General features: G+C 31.8%; 3 protein-coding genes across 3 annotated transcripts; 2 read left to right on the top strand and 1 right to left on the bottom strand.

Moving 5' to 3' along the window:
• Window positions 1-4,831: 4,831 nt before the first annotated feature.
• On the bottom strand, window positions 4,832-5,906 carry LOC148233434 (uncharacterized). The gene is made up of 4 exons (XM_088189686.1): window positions 5,684-5,906; window positions 5,533-5,620; window positions 5,351-5,471; window positions 4,832-5,284 (listed from the first exon to the last, which is right to left on the bottom strand). Exons 1-4 carry the CDS (start codon window positions 5,796-5,798, stop codon window positions 5,096-5,098), a joined length of 513 nt encoding a protein of 170 aa, XP_088045812.1. The 5' UTR covers window positions 5,799-5,906; the 3' UTR covers window positions 4,832-5,095.
• A 22-nt stretch (window positions 5,907-5,928) lies between these two features.
• On the top strand, window positions 5,929-15,202 carry LOC148233433 (uncharacterized). The gene is made up of 4 exons (XM_088189685.1): window positions 5,929-6,682; window positions 10,623-10,793; window positions 12,303-12,421; window positions 14,134-15,202. The coding sequence occupies exons 1-4, from the start codon at window positions 6,589-6,591 to the stop codon at window positions 14,932-14,934; spliced, it is 1,185 nt and encodes a 394-aa protein (XP_088045811.1). The 5' UTR covers window positions 5,929-6,588; the 3' UTR covers window positions 14,935-15,202.
• Window positions 15,203-16,917: 1,715 nt separating this feature from the next.
• Window positions 16,918-21,450, top strand: Mcm5 (Minichromosome maintenance 5). The gene is made up of 14 exons (XM_088189886.1): window positions 16,918-17,164; window positions 17,227-17,374; window positions 17,457-17,564; window positions 17,632-17,804; window positions 17,866-17,944; window positions 19,239-19,315; window positions 19,382-19,466; window positions 19,541-19,784; window positions 19,850-20,043; window positions 20,110-20,250; window positions 20,315-20,491; window positions 20,562-20,806; window positions 20,870-21,012; window positions 21,091-21,450. The coding sequence occupies exons 1-14, from the start codon at window positions 17,004-17,006 to the stop codon at window positions 21,318-21,320; spliced, it is 2,205 nt and encodes a 734-aa protein (XP_088046012.1). The 5' UTR covers window positions 16,918-17,003; the 3' UTR covers window positions 21,321-21,450.

Raw genomic sequence — 21,450 nt, 5'->3', positions numbered from 1 at the left:
TAGAAGAACGATCACTTACTGGCCAACTTTTGCCGCCGCCCTTGCCAAAAAGCTATGCAATTGGTCCGCAAACATCTTCATATGCACTTCGCCAGAATTGTCTCGAACCAGCATTTTAAAAGATGCGACACATGTCACTTGGCAGACAGAATAAGTCACTTCAAAGACTCGGCTAGAGACACTTCGGAGTCACAGCACGAGACACATCAACGGATCTTCCAGAATCATCACAAAAACAGATCAACTCAAAGCTTCAGCGAAGACTCTCGGACTTCTAAGACCTGCCATTACAACTCCACCGCTTGATAGCAGCATATACAATTTTTATACATATGGTAATTTTGTATGTATATAAAATAAACTGTTTTCCGGCGTCTATTTTGGCTGCAAAGTCAAACTCTTTCGGCCTCAAAACCCGAAACTATCGTTTTTGAGAGGTCGGATTTAGTGACGGTTACTTAATTATAAATCCGATAGATCATCACAGATTGGTGTTTTCTAGACTTTCCTGATCTCACAGATGAATAATAAAAATATAATTGAGCTAGTTCGCGCTTAGTAACATATGTTGATTGTGAACTGTAATAATGTGATGTCTTACTGTTTACTTAGTAGTTATTGATTGTTTTTATCCCATGGTAACGCACAACGTCTGTGATGTTGTGAAAATATTTAAAACAAATGAATTATTATACTGATAAATTAATATTCAGTGACAAAAATGTGTTTTATTAAAGTGTGTTCAAGAAAATGAAGCAAAAATCACAGTAATCTAACACACGTTGCTTTCTATAGTTGTAATAGATTTAAAATAATTGAACACATTATAAATATAAATCTGATAAGATATTTTAACAACTTTATTGATTCTGAATAAATAGGTTAATACATTACATGTAAGTTTGATATATATATGTAATTTTACACGCTTTTTAAGGAAGATTGTTTACAGTCTGTTTAAGAAAATGGAAGACTAATCTCTGTTTTGGGCCTATTGCGCGTTTACAGCTGGATACGCATATTTTCGTGTTATAGCAAGGAAATATACAATTATAAAAATTCTTCGCCACGCGTTTTGCTCACTATAATATGTTGAGGTAAGACTTTTGATAAACATCTTTGATTATTTTGAGCTTCCATAATGAAACAGAAATATCTTGTTATATTTATAATAGGTGGAAATGAAGCAAATTAATTACGTGGTTTGTAAATATTATCGGATATGTTTTTCTTAGTTTAAAGGACGTTTAAGTTGTTTACAGATTTTTGTGGTATTTTATAAGATTTACAAAACACAACAACATTTCGGATGACTTCCGAAAAATACGAAATATTTCAATAATTTCTACAATGATATCAGTTTACAAACAATTCCATTTTATAATGATATTTTTGGTACTGTTTCTGGAATCTTATTTTAGGTTTGTCTTTTGAGTATTATGTTTATCCATTGATGTCGTCACGATAAATTTTTACTTACGTGTAGATGTTTACAAAGGTTATTCATAGGATTCGGAATCATGAGATTAAGCACCGTTTTAATTTGATAAGATCATTTAATAATTACAGTTCTTGTACTTGAGTTGCGTTTTTGACTTTTCTCGTACTACTACAAAAACAAGAAAGTGATAAATAAGAACCGCTTAAAGTTTCATTTATGTAAAATCTTTTTCTCATGCATTTTTTGTATATTTTGTAGACAAGGATTACTCAAGATATTTCTTGAATATTTTTCATCGCCAAAGGTGTGTAAATCGTGTTTTTTAGACTGCATTCATTCCGTATGAACCAACCGCGATGAAAATATCCTTGGGTAATTCGATCCTGTGAACTGCATTTGGAGAAGGGTGACTGGATCCCATGACTCATAGAGAGTTCATAACTTAAATAGAATCCCTTCATCATTCACGGCAAATCGACGAAAAACAAACCCAGATTGTTTCAGTTTTGAAATCAACAGATTGAGGTCAACGTGCAACTCGGTCAAACTTTTTCTGGAAAGTCATGCGTTACAAAAAAAGCTTGATTTATAAAAAAGTAATAATAAAATTACTACCTAATTCATTTATAATAAAGGCTATTGAATGACAGTATAGACGATGAAGCTGTGACGCAAATCTCTCGTGTTGTTTTGGCTGTCAGATTTATTTATATAGAATCTATTTTTTGATATCAATAACCCGAATAACTAAAAAAATCTACTCAGAGATCGACGAACGGAACTGCGTCAGTTCGGCAATCCGTGCCAAAATTCGACACGAACGTTATCACTATCACATGAATGAATATGTCTAGAATCTCGTGATTCGGAATCCTATGACTAACTAACCTATGTAAACATATTTACCACGTAGCCGAAAATTTACAGGGGCGACTATTATGACGACACCGATAGATAAATAGAACCGAAAGATCTGCAATACCTAAAATTAGATTTCCGGAAGCATCATTTTAATACATAATATTTTTATACTTATACAGTATACATATTATCAAAATACACAAAAAACATATTTATAGTTATAATTAGATTATATTAAATATAATGGCTCCACCAACTGTGAATACCTCGATGAAAACACATATATAATACCCGACAGATGGTTAAAAAGTCGGAAAGCTGTGTTGTCGCGACTCAAAGAAGTCATATATTGTAGGAATTTTATGTGAAATTAAAATTGATACTATATTTATTCCCTCGTGTTTTTAATAAACAATTTTTGGCCATTTGCTTGCGTTATTTGGCAACCACAACAGAGAAGCATGCGCACTAGGTGATTGTACAAGTCACACAATGGCATTTTGGTGTATTGCAAGATAAATCACAATTGAATATGTTTTCTATGTCTTTGGAATCTATAGTCCTTTCGATATAGAACCTCAAATTTTTTTCAACAACAAATTGTTTTCATCAATCCTCAATGAAATCTAATTTAAGAAACACATCGGCGAAAAGTAAGAATTTGGAATTATAAATTTAAGTAGTAGATTTAGTTTTATTATGGTCGTAATCGAAGATTTAATTATTATTTGACTAAAAGTTTGACCATTTATAATTATTTTTCAGGTTTGTAGGCCCGAGGGTTGTGTGACTTCGCAGCCGGAAACTGGTAATAATTTATTGTATAACATATTGCTAACATATAGTGCAACAATGTAGACGAATCATAATCATGCAGCGACCATTCAGCCAATTGTTGCACTCGTTTATTCGACCAACGAAATATGTGACATTTGTTTGATGGACATCTTTCGAAGGTCGAATTATGCAACGGGTTAAATGTAGCTAAACGGTGCATTTTGTCGTCGATGGTGTATTGTTTCCGAACCCGTTACGCAACAAATAAATATTTTTTCTCTACTTTAGAGGCCAAATACTACGTTTTCTTCTTCCCTTTTTTACTCTAGACATAACGAGGGCTATTGTGATGGTCCGTTCAGTTACACTCTTTTGTCACGTTCATCCTTATAATTACCGTGGATACGGTGATTAAGAGTGCAAATTTTATGAAAAACCCCCACACATTAATTAACCGTTTAATAAGTTAACGACTTTATACTTAGTTATATAAATAAAAATATTTATTACCTTCTAAATTTACTAAATATTTTTCGAGCTAAAAACAATTACTGATAATTTTCTTACATTCTAATAAAATATAAGTCTGGTTCAGTGGCGTAGCTATGGGGGGGGGGCGGGCCGCCCCGGGCGGCACTTGCTTGGGGGCGGCATTTTCGCGATGGGACCGTCAAGTGTGGTTCTTAACCATGAATGCACTAAAACATATATAAATCCACGAATAACAAGAGCTTAATAATAACCAATTTATTATTTTAAGAAATGCTGATTTTATGACCCTGAAAAAAATGTATGGGGGGGGGGGCGGCAATTTTAAGTATCGCCCTGGGTGGCACATACCCTAGCTACGCCACTGGTCTGGTTACAAGTGAAAGCCTTGTGAAGATTACAGAAAACTGTATTTTTGGACTGGTAATTCAATTAAAATTAAAAGAATAAATAGCTTATGCTAAGCAGTCGTAATTGATAATATGCTATAAATAATAAGATCTACAGATACATTTTGAATCATGCTTAATTCAATACCGCGTATTGTTGCAAATTATTAATAGAAAAAACCCAGACAACACACTGACTTTATGGAGTCGCAGACTCGCTCGAATCTCCAACCTTGAACAAATATAAATCTTTATCTGAAGAAGAAGAACCTACCTAGCCCTTTACTTATCTTCGTTCCAGGAGTCAAAAATATTCTAAAGCTTCTGAAAAAAAAACGTAGATGAATTCGAACTAAAATCTTAGACGTTACTGACTTAATTAGCCTTCTCTCTCACTATTCTATGCTTTGTCCACGGAAACGTATAAAATACACACTTACTTAAAAATATTTATATAAATATTTTTATAGATCAGTATTAGATAAATAATTCTGTACAAATATGTTGGAATATATGGCAAAACGCATGAAAAAACAAACAATAAAAAATGGCCGTTATAAATGTTGTTAAGGCCAAGAGTTTGGCCCAAGTCAAACGGGAAACTTCCCCCGGCTCGTCCTTATACTACTGGACGCGTATAACGTTACGAAGAAGTTGATTACAAAAAATAAAACAATTTCAAGTGTATTATTGCTACTTCGAGACCCGCTTAGACTTTCGATATTAAAATTGCATCCATTAAAAAATACACCAACTTTACATTGAGATGAGAAGTTAAATAGAGAAAGTAGATCGATTCATGTATAAATAAACTCAAATTCAATTATTTTATATAATAAAAAGTATAGTGAGACAATAACAAACAAGTGAGTTATTTTTCAAATTGATTTATTATGCGTAATAAGTTTTAATAATTAAAGATCGACGCAAAAGATGAACATTGTATATTAATTTATAATATATTACAATAATAAATAAGTTCTTATATCAACAGCAAACAGGTGCGATAGTGTTCCAGCCATAAAACACAGTCAAGTCAGCTGATAAAATAAGCTAGGGTATAAAATATTTGAACTACTCAGTGCAGTTTGGAAAGCATTGAATATTTTATGGTTTTGAAGCGAGAATCCGAATTGAGTTAGAACAAGAAAGCTCTAGCGTATGTATCAGCACGCTTAAGTTCATCGGTGTGGTCTTCTTTGCAATGTTTGTAGTAGCACTCTAAAGTTTCTGTAGAGCAACCTATGCAGACATCGCACCGGCAGCTCAGACCTTTGGCGCATTTTCCCTTCAAATCGAATTTACCTCCGCATCTACCGCCAGGTCCCTGAAAATAAAAATATGGCATTATTCAAGAACATGAAATATACTATAATTAGCGCAGAAAGAATACCTTCACGCAATCGAGCTGACCGCAATAGTTTCTGGTGATGCCATAAGAACAAGAGGCTTCTGAAATCTCGCAGTCTGTTCCTATGCATGGTGGACAAAGCAGGCTTCGATCAGCCTTTGTTCTGCAAGATGTATAGATCATATGTATAATAAATCCATATATGTATACAATAAAACACAAACCTTTCGATTATGAAGTTGCTATAACTGACTAAAGCAAGAATGAAAATGGTGGCGGAGAGTTTCATTTTGAAGTTGTGTGAGTACAAATCTGCAACAATGTGTATGTTTAATGCATTTTGAAGCATACTGCGTTATTTTGACATTAACTAACCATATTTACTGAAAGATCGGCTTTCAGAGCACAAAAAATCTTTCAGTAATAAAATTAAGCGCAGTATTTTCGAGTACATATCATCATAAAATTTATAACCCTTCTTGAGCGTCATCGTGCGTATTTTTCAGAGTTGAAGATACCCATTATATTTATACGAATTTTATGTAGGGGTCAAAATCTTACAACAAACTACAGCATAAACGGATTAGAAAGGCAGATTACATACTATAAAAACACTTCACGATCCAAGTGTGGATCTACTGATTGCATTTGAGAGTCTAATTATTATCATCCGTCAATTTTAATCATCAATTAGAATATTTAAAAAAAATCATATTCCTACAGAAGTCTGCGTTAACCATTATTTTTGTTGTACTTTGTATACAGTTCTACAGATTATCTTTAAGGAAGAAACGTCGCAGTAGCGTGCAAATTCTAGGAAATCCTTTGCACTTTCGCCACCGGTGATTGTAAACAAATACTCCTGTGTTTTCGATTTTATTTATAGTCATCATATGGTAGCGGCGTTGTTTGCCCATTATTTGGCTTTGGTCCTATTTCCACAGCGTCAGACATAAAGACTGTGTGCACGTCCGACCGTTTAAAATTCGCCGACGCAATAAAGTTCTGCTTTTGAAACGAATATGTGTGTTGTAAATAAAGCGCCAGCCAAAAATAAGTCCATACGTCGAGATAGACTTGGGTGGCACTGCATTGTGGTCAATCGTCTGTGAGACGCTGCTTCTTCCGCACCGACTCCGAAGCAACCCTCCGTGAAAGTTCGATATTTTCGTGTGATGGCCGATCGAAAGCTCGGTTGAAGACTTTACGGAAACTAAATGTGACTCTGTTGTGCCTGAAAGACGACACAGTGCTGATTTTTAGTGTTTTTCACATAAACAATGGGCATGATTAGTAGAGTCAGAGGAAGACTTCGCAGTGATTCGTTGTCCAAGATGGATCCGAGAGTCAAAGATGAGAAGATTGCAAAGACAGGTACTGATGACTTCATACTAGATAATCAAATTGCATATACTTCAAGGAAAGCTTTGAATGATTTAATAGCACAAGGTTTCTCGTATTTATTTAATGGTTTTTAATCTTAACTTTTGATCATCCTGATATCCATATTTTCTTTAAGGATGTTAATACTTCTATCAAGACTTTTCATAGTTTTTAATAAAATAAATTTGAAATTAAATTATGTCATTTCTGTAACATTTTCATTATGAGGTTTTTGCCAACTTTTAGATAACATACTCAAAAACGTAACTATTATATATCAAATTGTACATTCACGTTTATACTAGACACTTTAATGTCATTGTATTTCAATTGCACCTGTAAATAATATTATTTTAAATAAATACATTTTTAAGTTTTTTATGGGGAAATCTGTTCAATGGCTTTAATTCTTCATGAATATAAATATAAAGTAGCTGAATATTTAAGCTTGATTTTAATTTTTTCATTCTGGAATTAGGCAAATATATATTATATAAATTACTTTTTCACATACTCATATTAAAACATTTCCCTTGTAAAACTATTAAGACAGTAAAATACTCTGTCTTAGGCTTTTGATCAGAAAAAAAACTAATGCACAATTCCATAAGCAAATCATCAGACTTGCAAACAAGCATTAGTGAATCACGCGATACTTGTTTTGTTATTTCCGTTACAATTATTCCGTAGTTAGTCACGTAGCAAATGCGCCCTAGCTAAAATGGCCAAGGCAGCATGATGCCAAAAGTTCCATTTGCTCAGTGTTTTTCATTTAATTATTTTTTGCTTAGATCTACGTAGTTCCTTGGCCGTAAACAAAGCGTCACAGTATATTTTCGCAATAGACAATATCGAAATATATAGGTTAGTGCGCAGTTTTCTCCGTGCTCCAATTATGAAAATAAAGTACAAACATATTATATTAATACGGGATTTGGCGAAAAAAATACATCAAAGGCCAAATACGATCCTTGACATTATAATAAATCTGGTCACACTATAGTACGAGGTAAAGAATGTGTGCAATTCATTCAATGAGGACATTTGGCACGAAACCGAAATTTTGCTTAGCTTTCTTTTAAGGGGTTAAATCTGATGCTTGCTTATTACTCTTATATGTAAAAGAAATCTTACTATACATTTTATGTTATTAAATATCAATATAAATTTAACAATGTTATGTGTGTTTACTGATGACCCAATAACCGCCGCCCACTTGCGCTATTTTTGCAAACAAAACTATATTTATAAGTTAACGTTTATAAATAAAATGTAGTGTGAGTTAAATATATAACGCCAGTTATTCTAGAGAAAATTTAGAATAGATTTTAAATCATAACTATTACTAAATTATATTTTTATGTGATAACATTTGTTAATAACTGATAGATGTATATGTAAACTAAGAGTTATTTCTAAAATTATAATTAGGTACTACTTTAAAATGTATATTGAAATAGATTAATATAATAATACTGTAATGAGTCTTAATAATTGTATTGTTTGATACTATTAAAAAAAGTCTTTAAGTCACATTAAAATTATTGCATCGACACTAAACTTTAAGACACAAAAATAAATAGAATTGATCCTTCCTTTCAAATAAAAAAGGAGTTCTTTTGAAGCTTATAGAAATATATAATACATGTGTTTTCTCTTTAAATCATTTAAAATTTCATGACGTGTTATTTCACATTTATTTTAATAGTATAGAGTGAAATCAAGTATTTAAAAAAATATGATGATTTATATATGTATATATTTTTAGAAATTCCCATGAGTCGAGGATACTCAATTTCATTATGCGGAGCGCGTGTCACATTAACAATTTATTGCTGATTCGCGTTCTGTACTATACGTTAATTCGTAGCGTTCTCGTATATTACTTAATTGTCTGTAATCCCAAAGAAGTAAAGTACTCATTGTTATTTAATAGAAATCAAATAATATATTCAATATAGAACTTTTTAAAGTTACTGGGGGGTGGTATAGACAATCCTTCAATACCACCACTTATTTTTTTTTAGATATCTCTATAAGAAGGAACACGCATCGTATCTGTATATATATCCTGGTGCCTCTTATTAAGAGCGTTGGGGTACAATTCATTTGAGTCTCGTGTAGCGTCTTTTTAAAGTTGTTAAGAAGCGGTATCCGTAATACATCAATGCTCGACGTTTTTCAGCTACGAGCAGTAAGTCCTGATTGCGGCTCTTATTGTTACTAAGCGCTCCTCTTGCAGCTTCTCAACGTGCTTGCCAAACACAAATAAGCTTTTGGCGATAGCTACGAGGGGTTGGAACAATTAAGGTGCTCGTCTTTTGTAGCGCACTAATTTTTATTATAATTATAATTTTGGCAGTTATGAGCACGAACTCGAATAAAGTTTTAATCGCAATGAAGCCCCTTTAAAAATATAAAAGTAGAAAATATAATACTAAAAAGTTTGCCATTGAGTTAAGACCAAGTTAAATGTATGAGTTTAAGGCCAAGAAATAAGTTCATAGGCCAAATAGAACGCAAATAAGTGCTAACCTTTCCAGATCACTATTATTTTGATTTCGCTGCCCTTGAAACCCAACTATATCTAAGTATATATGAATAAATGTAGCGATTGTGTATATAAACAAATTATAATTCATGATTAGAATAATAATAATTCTGATCGGTCATTTAATATCATAATGATTGATTAAAATTAAGCTAGTTCATGTATATGTGGTATTTTTATATAATAAATAACTAAATTTAGTTCATAGATAATAGATTTTTATAAATATAATAAGCGATATTAACCTAATTAAATATCTATTGCAACTTATTATAAACCAATAAATAAATAAATATATAGTAACACAAATAATTAAGTGAAATAGATTTTCTAACCAAGTTAGCCATATTTGACGTAAATATTTTTTTAATTAAGAGCTGCAGTTATTTTGTCTCTTATGTTGTGTTTTATATTATATTACACGTTATATTAGATATGATATATTATATTACATCGGTGGCGTAGCTATGGTGGGGCGAGGGGGGCGGACCGCCCCAGGCGGCACTTGCTTGGGGGCGGCATATTTGCGATGGGATCATCTAGTGTGGTACTTAACCCTAAATACACTAAAATATATATCCACGAATAGCAAGAGCTTAACCAATTAATTATTTTAAGAAATGCTGATTTTATGACCATGCAAAAAATGTATAGGGGGGGTGGCCATTTTAAGCATCGCCCCGGGCACCACATACCCTAGGTACGCCCACTGTATTACATGTAATTTATAATATTTATTTTAAAATCTACCTAAAACTACAAGTATCGAAAAATGGTTGAAAACCCAATAATGTGGTTTTTATGATTGTTATTTTAATTTTAAATCACTTCTATCAATATATTTGATTGAGTACTGATATTATACAATACAATAGAAAATATTTTATTAAAACAGTATCTACTTCCTCCTGCAAAATTTCTGTTATGTTAAGGTATGGAATTTGTATTGATTTTTTTATTGAATAAAATAGTTGCTCTATATGCTATGAACAAATATTTTTAGTTTATCATAAAAACGAAGGATTAAGTAGCTATGTTCATGACATTAGATTCTTCGAATATTAAAACTTGGCTAGCATAAAGTATTACGGTTATACAATTTCATCAACAGTCATTCGATTACATGGGTTAAATCAATGTTAAATTCAAGTTAAAATCATTTTTAATCTTATACTTTAAAGATTTGTCGCTTTTTAAAAACCAGTTTTTATAAATTTACTATTTGTTTTAAACAGCAACAGGTAACGAAATCAACTTTTTTTACATATACTAGTTCTAAGAATGTTCCAAAAATTTGCCTAAATCAAAATTAACTTTTTTTTTTGTTTTGAATAGTATTGTTATTAAATAATATTCATTTGTTAATAATATTTATTTCAGTGTGTCTACTTTCCGTGGTTTTGTTACTACCCTATTGCGGTCGTGGTCCAGGACCATTACTTTTGGGCGGATGGTTAGCTGCCTATTCCTGTTTAGTTCTACCCCTCCTCATATCGGCTAACTATAAATACCCAGTGAAAGTCTACAGCAAGATTTTGAATCATATCAAAGGTAATGATAATTATTACAATACAAATAAATTACTATTATATGAGTGGTGTATGAAAATTTTCTCTACTTACTGATGTTATTGGCACCACAGGACAGTGTCGTACTGAATATCCCTAGATCATCCCCCGTTTAAATAGTAAATTTTCAACTTAATTTATTCCATATAGACACAATTCGTGGTATTCATTTTTGCGTTTATGTGTATGTATATTCGTAACGAATTAATTTTTATTCGCGCTCTGAAGGGATTCAGAATAAATTATGCGAAATCGAATAGAAGCGCATTGGCGCGCTATTTATTATTAAAATAATATTTCAACAACAGCAAAAATATTTATTTTTAAACATTTATAAAATAGAAATGATTAAAATATAATAATAAATAGTATTATTTTTTTTAAATAGAAAATCATTGAAATTCAATATATAATTTTACTATTTAGACAATTAATTTTATATATAATATTAATTTTATGCTCACGAAATTTTCTATGTTAATTAATAATTAGATAAAAATTAATATATAAATTGCACTGTTAAATAGATATTATATAATATTGGATCATACATGAAAAGTATATATTCAGCCTATTTAATATTACCTAAAACATATAATTTAAATTTAATTTTTATAGTAAGTCCATGGATATGTCACAAGTTAATACTTACACAAGAACCGCGAAGACTTTCGTTTTGTGTCGTTTTAATGAGTTCTTTCATTATAGTCCTGTCGTTTTCAATTCGAAACCATTCGAGCGAAAGGGAAATAATAATTTACAATGACGCGACGCTTAAATGGGAATAAAATAAAAATATCGTGATTCAATACCAGTTTTATGTATTTAAAAATATATTAATATAATTTGATTATAATTTAAGCTAAGAAAAAAACATTAAAATTGTTTTTCATCATAAATCATAAAAACTGTTTTTTTTTTAATGTAAATATATTATTTTGTATATACATATATTAGTTTATTAACATCGATTAATTTATGATCATTAAAAAATTGATGATGAATTAATGCATTTTTATATTACATCATAAATTTTTTATGATCATAAATTAATAGATTTTAACAAACTAATATATGTATATATATACATACATTGTATAAAAAAAAAACATTTTAGAAATGTCAAAATTTTATCATAAATATAACACAACTAAATAAATATATATTTCAAATAAATTATTATATATCTTACTGTCATTTTTATAAATTAATAATTTATTTTAGTAAATATATCTAAATATTATCAAATACTCATTTTACAGAACTATGCAGTTACGTTGTATCTGTATGTTTTATTACAGATGAATGACTTAAAACCTAAGTTAATTTTGCACTTAAAACTGTGAAAAAAATAATATTCTATTTGTTATGGGTTGATTAGATTATTGTAAAAATCTGTATCTGTATAAATCAAGTTGAAAATATTTTAATCAAAAAACAAAAGAGTATCTAAAAATCGATTCTAATTTATTTATTTATTTTTTTATTACAGTTTTCGCCAGAAAAACATATAAACCAATCATATCAACTCTAGCATGGATCTATTCACCACTGGACCGCTGCGAGACGGTGTTTATACAAATGACGAATTTTTCAAACATGGCCAATCAGGTATATAATATGAATAAGAAAAAAAATTCGTACGGCTCGTATGCCGGAACCGGCTTACTTCCTATAATTATCCGCTCGCAGTCGCAAAACAATATATCATATAAACACAAAACAATATATCATATTTTTTTAGTAAAATATCAAAAAGCTTCATAAGGCGTGAGCTAAATGAGTAAATTGCCATTTAAATCTGCGCTAGCTGCCAAGCAAATATAGCAAAGTAAAGCGCAGTATATAAGTGAACTATTTAAAAATAATGCCAACTTATGCAATATGCGCTTTGCGCGTTCACTCTCACTTATTAGCAATGAACACAACGCGCCAGGCGCGTTTTACTCCCAAAAGTGGTAATTTCGCGGTTATTTCTAATATATTATTGTGTAAATGTATCCTTATCTCACTTGCCGTCAACTTGGACATTGCAAACGTAGCAATAAATCGACAATTTCTTTAAATTAAATTATTCAGAAAGTCAGAATTATCTTAAAAATGTATATCGCTGTAAAAACTTTCTTGAATAAAAAAATAAAGCATCTTTTTGTAAATGCATCGTTTAAATTGCACATATGCAGTCTACGGCTCGTAGGCCAGTTTCGGCGCGCAAGCCAAATTATTCCCCCCTACCACCCCAAAATATATGTATAAAATATATAAAAATATGTGCAGCCATTTCATATATATTCTTGAATTTAAATAGTATGTTTAAAGAATATAATAATAAGTAAATATGAATGTTAAAATGTTTCCCTTGAGTCCTACATCTGATTCTTTCTATACGATTCCAAGGTAGCTAAAAGCAATTTATCTGATTTTACTAATCATATATTTACAACGCATTAAATGAAAAAGTTTTATAATTATAGTTTCAAGTCGTAATACTCAAATAAATATTATTATTGATAATCATTTTAAATGTTTTAATTAATTTAAAAAGAAACATTTAATTTTTAAATGTTTTATTGATGAGTTAATCATCGACAAAGGATAGATTTTCATTCACGCTTTATATTAAACTAAAAAAAAAATTGCCATAAATAACTTTCCCCCTTTTCACATAAAAAAACAAAGCGTGTGATAAGGAATTCACATGAACATTTTAAGCATGTACAACTTACTGTGACTCATAACCATAACGGAAACGGGAGTGTTGCCAACAGAGAAAAAATTTGCTCTTATTTTTACTGTCCTTGTATCCTTACTAATTTTGGCATTGAAGTGAAATGCTTAAACTTATAAAATAAATTCGAAGCAAAAATAAAATACAATTACCAACCTAGATTTTGATGCCAAATTTTAAGCCAATAATGCTATTGTCTCTGAATAAAGGCGGTACAGTTATCAAAAATTATATGTCTGTATCATTTCCGTAAACATGTGATGAAAAACGTGACTTTCCGACATTATCATTGTGCCATTTTTATACTTGTTAAAACAATAATGTCCAGGGTAAAATATTTTATGTTCTTAAAAAGCATAAAAAAGTTAGATGGCCCTGCAAATACATAATTGAATGCCACTATAGATAGAGCTAAAGAATATACCTAAGATTTGGAAGACTAAAGTAGCTGATAAATTCCTTAAAAATCAGATTGAACTAATTTTTTTTAATCTGGAGAAACATTTGCGTTGTAAATTACAGCACCTACTACAGATCTATACAAATAACTCCATCACATGCATAATTAATTTAAAGGAAACTTTTATTTTTTCAGATGGTGTTCTTTGTAATGTGCGATCGAGTTTTAGCAGGCGCTTGGGGCCCTCAGCAACGCGTGACGTGTCTTTACTCTCTGATGTTCTATAACGTGATAGCATACTGCGTCTCATACATAAAAGAGTTGATAGAAAAAGAAAATTGGTCGCCATACGTAAACATGACGCATCATTCCGACTTGAAACACTTAGCCATGACTACTACTAAAATTGTCTTGGAATGGACCAAAGCCGTCACGTTCATCATTACCGTGACGTTCATGCTGTTGGTCTTCGGATTGGAGCAAGGTCTCGAGCACTACCAACCGACTTCCACCTACCAGGTAGCCACTTGGAGCTACTACATGGCCACCGAAAAGGTGTTCGTCGATATCATACCGACCATCCTCAGCTTTTTCCACTTTGAGTTCTTCGAGTCTTTGGAATCGCTGTACGTGCCGGTGATGCTGAAAGTGTTCACCATCACGCTGTCCCTTTTGTTAGTGTTCCCTCTTATGTATTTTAACCAGTATACGATAGCGTTGCTCGTGCTGTACATCAACATATTTTTGAAAGTCAAAGACGTGTGGAAAAACTCTTGGCGCCAGCTGAAAATGGAGTGTAACGTGCTGGAGCAGTTCAGGCGAGCCGGCCACGAGGAGATCAGTAGCTTGGAGGACGTGTGCGCAGTGTGTTTGTGTTCGATGAAGTCGGCGAGAGTCACGCCGTGTCAGCATTTCTTCCACGGCGATTGCCTCCGCCAATGCCTCAAGACTTCCAACAAATGTCCGATTTGCATTCGAGAGTTTAAATTCGACTGAATGTTTTACTGATGTATTTATCTTTATTTTCATCATCTGAATCGGCTTAAGATCGTAATTATTGTAGTTGAACGTGACGAAACTGTGATTTTATTAGCACTGAAAACCAGTATTTATATTTTATTGTACTAATTTTTATACGATACATGTGAAATTCTAAAAAAAGCAGAGTAATTAAGCGCGAAGAAAGGACTAAACATAACTTAGGGTAATTATTGTAAGTTATTTTTATACGACAAATAAATATTATTTTACAATTTTTTATAAACATTTTTTTTTAATTGTATTTTACTAACACGTAAATAAACATGTTCGAATGTAAGAAACACTCATTTTTGATAACATAAACATTAAATCACTGATTTTTTTACCTTGTTAAAAAATATTAAGAACATGTACTAATATATATATTGCTGCGATATTTTATTTAAATAAAAATTTTGGAAAAAAACAACACTTTCTATTTTATATTACTCGTCGTTCTACAAACTGACAACCCATATAAGTAAAACTGTTATGGAGTTAAAACTCAAATTCCTTGCTCCTCTTTGACATATTTTTAATTTGTCACTGAAAACCTATTTATTCATAGAGACGTACAAAAACCTTACAAAAGTCAAAAATAAACTTTAAGACTTATATTGTTCATAATGTTCAATATAATTTAAAAAATCAGCAGGCTTTATTGGATCACAGTGATATATTGTAGTTATAAAAAAATAAGTACCGGAACGCTACTCTTGGGGTAATCAATGAGGTATCAGTTTATGTGAACCTGGAGACAAATACAGCCCAAGATCTTGAATTTTTACAACATATCTTTAACAATGTACTTAATGTATAATAGTTCGCTCTTTTTTATTTCCAAGAAAGCTGGTTAGAACAAGTTTAAATGCTTTCCACGCCTCTTTCTCACTTCTTTTTCATTTTTGATTCGAAATTTTCATTCCTGAATGAATAAAGATTCATCCAGGAAATTGGTCACAGAGACACAAAAAACATTCTTCTTCTTTTGCTAAAGCTTTAACAAACGTAACGTATTTATAATATTATTTTATATTATATGGCCATACTTTGTCGACATACACGGCTGTCCCATTCATACAAAAACACGAGAATTTGGTGTAACCACTCTGTTAACGAAGTACCATCTATATTACTTTTAAATCGCCACAAGTTGTCCATTTATGATCTGGATATAAAAGTTTGTTAAGAATCAACTCAAAATTGTAATTAGGCTAATTTCAACTAGTTTCGGGGAAAATACAAACGGGGCCGTTTCAATGTACTTTTCATTATTTTTCTAGTTATCAGCACCTGAAAAAGTATATAAATCACTATTTATATTCAAGACAACTTTTACATCGCAGGCCTGTGCTAACTTTCAAAATGACGTAAGGATAATTATGAAGTATGATTTCTCATACTTTGGCTGGTGCTTATAAAATCGAAACCGGACTATAATTGTTTATCATAAATTCGTTTTCTTTATGTGTCAGAGTCATTTTCATAATTTTCTATACATCAGAAAAGTATTTAATAAAAATCCGTTGTTGCCCTTTTGTTATTTAACGACAATACATATAGACATGAATTTTGAGATCTGTCAAAAGATTTTTTCTAAGAGTAAACAGATTGCGAGTCATTTAATCATTCGGCCTGGGATGATACTTATAGAAGTCATTAAGAAAATCACCAGTATTCATTGGGCACTTAAATGTGTCATGAATCTTTGTATTGTTATATGTTTTTTGTATAATTTAAGGTTGAAAAACACTTTATTGAAATAATATTTAAATAACTCATGCCATAAATAGGTGCTCCCCTGTAGCAAAGTTCGACATGGCGACATATCCCTTTTATGTAATAAAATTTTATAATATTTTAGCGCTATTTTATATTATTTAATTCTCTAATACAATTTAGATACATACTAATATAGTAATAACTTTATGTAGAGCTAAATAAATAATTGTAATTACTGCACAAAATAAAATATGTTAAGACCTAAAGAGTTGAAATAGTTTTGACGCACGGTAACACCATAGTTTCGCGCTAAAACTGCTGCCATGGAAGGATTCGACGACGCTGGTGTTTTCTTCTCCGATGATTTGCTCGACGGGGGCGGCGGCAACAGCGTCAGCAATGCTCCGTCGCTTATCTCGCTTCGCAATCGGTTCAAGGATTTTATCCGGCAATTCCACGAGGGAAACTTCAATTACAAATACAGGTAAGAAACAAAACTCATTTTGTACAACAAATCACTTGATGCGATAACGTTTCTTTTCACAGAGATGCCCTAAAACGACAATACAATCTCGGTCAATATTGGCTCGAAGTAAATCTGGACGACATGGCCAGTTTTGACGATGTATTGGCCGAGAAGTTGAACAAACAACCTGCGGAGCATCTTCCTGTGCTCGAAGAGGCCGCAAGAGAAGTGACTACTATTATTTTTTAATATTATGCGTTAGTATTTACATCTTGACTGAGATTTTATTTTATTTTATTTTATTTTCGAGGTCGCCGATGAAGTTACTTCACCGAGGCCAGAAGGCGAGGAGAAAGTTGAAGACATTCAAGTCATCTTGTCTTCCGATGCTAATGCATCGTCATTGAGAGACATGAAGGTAGCTTATTTTATAATACATTATTGTATAAGTGAAATGAGAAATTATTTGAATAATTTAATTTTAGTCCGAGACCGTATCGAGATTAGTTAAAATTCCCGGTATCGTCGTATCGGCGTCCAGCATCAAAGCTAAAGCGACTAAGATATCGATCCAGTGCCGCTCTTGTAGGAACGTGATACCAAACTTACCGGTGAAGCCCGGATTGGAAGGATATGTGATGCCGAGGAAGTGTAATACGTAAGTTTAGCTGATTGATTTCATCCAAATATATGGTATAGTAATTACAAATCGCTTTTAGGGAGCAAGCAGGTCGTCCGAAATGTCCTCTAGATCCTTACTTCATCATCCCGGATAAATGCCACTGTGTCGATTATCAAGTAAGTCGTCAATTTATGTTTTGAATGAAAGCTTCTAACAACTAGTGAGACACCACACTGAATAGTGACATTATTTACAGCTTAAAATCAATAATGTCCCTATGCATGACTTAGTTCAATTTAATATATGCATCCGTGAGATTAGGTAAAACTAGGAATCACTAATGCATGATGTTAGATTGAGGTACCGGCCACCGCTATGCTTGTACAACATACTAAAGCTATTGGACGCACTCGCAATAGTCGTGACTTTTTGCCACATTAAATATGCTAACTTTCAAATTAAAGGGAATCAAAAAACAAAAATTTATCAAATGTTTGACTTGTATTAAAGTTAACTAATTTTAACTATAATTAAATAAATATTTTTAATTAAATAATTTAATAATCATTAAATATAAATAATTTATATTTATTTAATTTAATAAAATAATAAATTTGTACATGTGTACAACTTTGTCCGCAGCTTGTATATGCTCAGACCTATCCTCTCCAGTCATCCAGCGCTCTTTTTACATGACAATATTTTTTTAAATATAGCGTGAATAATATTACCCCCCACATATTAACAAATTTCGAAATGGCGCCCAAAAATATCAGCCACTGTGAAAGGGTTAATAATGATCTGATTTAGCTCATAAAAAATATCTATCCCGGGTGGCTCTTTATGGTCAAAACCATTGTGGTCACTTCTCGATATCAACAAAAAATACGAGTATAATACTATTGGGTGCTGAAAACAGTGTATATTATTTCTACGCTAATAGTTTTAAAAAGTGCGTGTTCATTGTTATTTTAAACGCCATTTAAATTCTTATGTGTTCTGAATATGACGATTTCTTTTGCTTTTGTTTGGTTGTCGCTTTCTACTGGGAAATTCTGTAGAATTCTCGACAAAAAAAGCCATAAAAATCAACAACCCTTGATTTTTTCACATTCTATATGGAAATATATTATATCTATCTAATTTTTTAGTGAAACCAAAAATTGAAAATTTTGAAAAAGTTTATTATTACTAATTCTTACAGCTGATGTATCTTACAGGAATATAAATATGGGTGTTATAACAAATATACTACTTTTAAATTCATATTCTTCGACTCATTCAAACAATCAAACTCTTTTAGATACAAATAAGATTTTTATCATTTATTTTTCAGAATTAGGGAATTCTTTAAATAAATTTATTGTAAACAGTTCTAATTAAAGATTTTTTATAATTATCAGATAGATATAAGAAGTAGCGTTTTTCAGCTTCTATAGCTGTTTTTTGTATTTATTATTTTTATTACAGTTATTGAAATTGCAAGAATTACCTGAAAGCATTCCTCAAGGAGAAATTCCACGTCATCTACAATTATATTGTGAAAGGTTTGGTCTATAAAACATACTGTATTTAATTTTATATTGATTTATTAAGACTTTATTATTTATTAGATATTTATGCGAGAGAGCTGTTCCTGGTACAAGAGCTTGCGTCTTGGCCGTTTATTCAATCAAAAAAGTATCTAAGACTTCCAGGGTATGTATTTTTCTATATAATGCATTATTTTTATATGATGTTTATTTGTTATATTCACAATAATTATATTTCAGCGCGACGGTAAAGAAAAAGGTATCGTCGGAGTAAGATCTGCCTATCTTAGAGTGGTCGGAATAAAGATCGACAGTGACGGACTCGGTTCTATTACGAATCAACCGATATCAGCGTTAGAAGAAGAACAGTTCAGAAGATTAGCCGCTTCCTCTGATGTTTACGATAGACTATCAAAATCTATCGCACCCAGTATTTTCGGCGCTGAGGATATAAAGAAAGCGATAGCGTGTCTCCTTTTCGGTGGTAAGATATATTTTTTTGCTTTCAACTCAATAATACAGCAAGGGTATTGATAATCTTTTAATTAGGTGCGAGAAAGAGAATGCCCGACGGTCTCACCAGAAGAGGTGACATAAACATATTACTTTTGGGCGATCCTGGTACTGCAAAATCGCAGTTACTCAAGTTCGTCGAGAGAGTTTCACCGATCGGTGTATACACTTCAGGAAAAGGATCCAGTGCAGCCGGTTTAACCGCATCCGTCATCAGAGATCCTGCAACTGTAAGTTATTATTGTATTCTGTGATGTTTTTTATTATTGTTTATTCGTATCGTATCGTATTTTTAGCGCAATTTTATTATGGAAGGCGGCGCTATGGTTCTTGCCGACGGAGGAGTTGTTTGTATCGACGAATTCGATAAGATGAGAGAAGACGATCGAGTAGCTATCCACGAAGCGATGGAACAGCAAACTATATCGATCGCTAAAGTATATATTATATATTTTAATATATTAAATATAAGTAAAATTAAAATATAATAATAATCAACAGGCAGGTATCACGACAACGCTCAATTCCCGATGTTCGGTTCTGGCTGCTGCCAATTCTATATTCGGACGATGGGATGATACTAAAGGGGAAGAAAACATCGATTTCATGCCCACAATTTTGTCCAGATTTGATATGATATTCATCGTTAAAGATGAACATGACAAAAATAGAGATATAGTATTGAAATATATTAAATATAATATTATATATACATATGTAGATCTAAAATTACTTTTTTCTTCAAAAGACTTTGGCTAAACACATCATGGCAGTCCATATGAATGCGAATCAGGGAAATAACGAACCAAAAGAAGGAGAGCTCTCATTATCGTTCATAAAGCGCTTTATTGGATTTTGTCGCACTCGATGCGGTCCTCGTCTTTCCGCCAGCGCCGGTGAAAAATTACGCAGTCGTTATGTATTGATGCGAAGTGGTACAGTGCAATTGGAGAAAAACTCCGAAAAGCGATTAACCATTCCGATCACAGTCAGGTAAATATCTAAAATTACATTAGAGTATTATTCTATATATATTTTAATTAAATATAAATCTAGACAATTGGAAGCAGTGATACGTATATCTGAATCTCTCGCTAAAATGCAACTGCAGCCGTTCGCTACCGAATCTCACGTCAACGAGGCTCTAAGGCTGTTCCAAGTTTCAACACTGGATGCTGCCGTATCTGGTAGCTTAGCCGGTACATTGTCTTATTAATATTCTAGTATAACTTTTATACGAGTCGTATGTTTAATTTGTTGCGATTGATTAATAATAGGAGCTGAAGGCTTCACAACTGAAGAGGATCACGAAATGCTGTCAAGAATAGAAAAACAATTGAAGAGACGTTTCGCAGTAGGTTCGCAAGTATCTGAACAAAATATAATTCAAGATTTCTTAAGACAGAAGTACCCAGAGAGAGCGATCGTTAAAGTTATTCACACTATGATAAGAAGAGGAGAGTTACAGCATCGTATGCAAAGAAGAATGTTGTATAGATTATCTTAACTTATTATGTTTTATTGTCTGAAACAATTGTATTATTTGTCAGTAATTTTTTATGTTTTCTATAAAATTAAGTTTTATAATTTGCCTTTGTTATGATATAATAATTTGAATAAATTACTTCTCAAATTTA

This window comes from Plectrocnemia conspersa, unplaced genomic scaffold (genome assembly GCF_051122295.1).
Source record: "Plectrocnemia conspersa isolate PC_06_02 unplaced genomic scaffold, ASM5112229v1 ptg000008l, whole genome shotgun sequence".
Classification (NCBI taxonomy): domain Eukaryota; kingdom Metazoa; phylum Arthropoda; class Insecta; order Trichoptera; family Polycentropodidae; genus Plectrocnemia; species Plectrocnemia conspersa.
The sequence above is the reverse complement of the archived record's forward strand: the minus strand, read 5'-3'. Positions and strand labels throughout refer to the sequence as shown.

Bases quoted from the DNA above. Each gene is read 5' to 3' on its own strand.
- Mcm5 (XM_088189886.1), top strand. From the start codon at position 17,004: ATGGAAGGATTCGACGACGCTGGTGTTTTCTTCTCCGATGATTTGCTC. The intron at 17,165-17,226 runs GTAAGAAACAAA...TTCTTTTCACAG, and splicing joins AACTTCAATTACAAATACAG to AGATGCCCTAAAACGACAAT. The intron at 19,467-19,540 runs GTATGTATTTTT...ATTATATTTCAG, and splicing joins AAGTATCTAAGACTTCCAGG to CGCGACGGTAAAGAAAAAGG.
- LOC148233434 (XM_088189686.1), bottom strand. From the start codon at position 5,798: ATGACGCTCAAGAAGGGTTATAAATTTTATGATGATATGTACTCGAAA. The intron at 5,472-5,532 runs GTTTGTGTTTTA...TACATCTTGCAG, and splicing joins AGCAACTTCATAATCGAAAG to AACAAAGGCTGATCGAAGCC. The intron at 5,285-5,350 runs GTATTCTTTCTG...TTTTATTTTCAG, and splicing joins GTCAGCTCGATTGCGTGAAG to GGACCTGGCGGTAGATGCGG.
- LOC148233433 (XM_088189685.1), top strand. From the start codon at position 6,589: ATGGGCATGATTAGTAGAGTCAGAGGAAGACTTCGCAGTGATTCGTTG. The intron at 10,794-12,302 runs GTAATGATAATT...TTTTTATTACAG, and splicing joins GATTTTGAATCATATCAAAG to TTTTCGCCAGAAAAACATAT. The intron at 12,422-14,133 runs GTATATAATATG...TTATTTTTTCAG, and splicing joins TTTCAAACATGGCCAATCAG to ATGGTGTTCTTTGTAATGTG.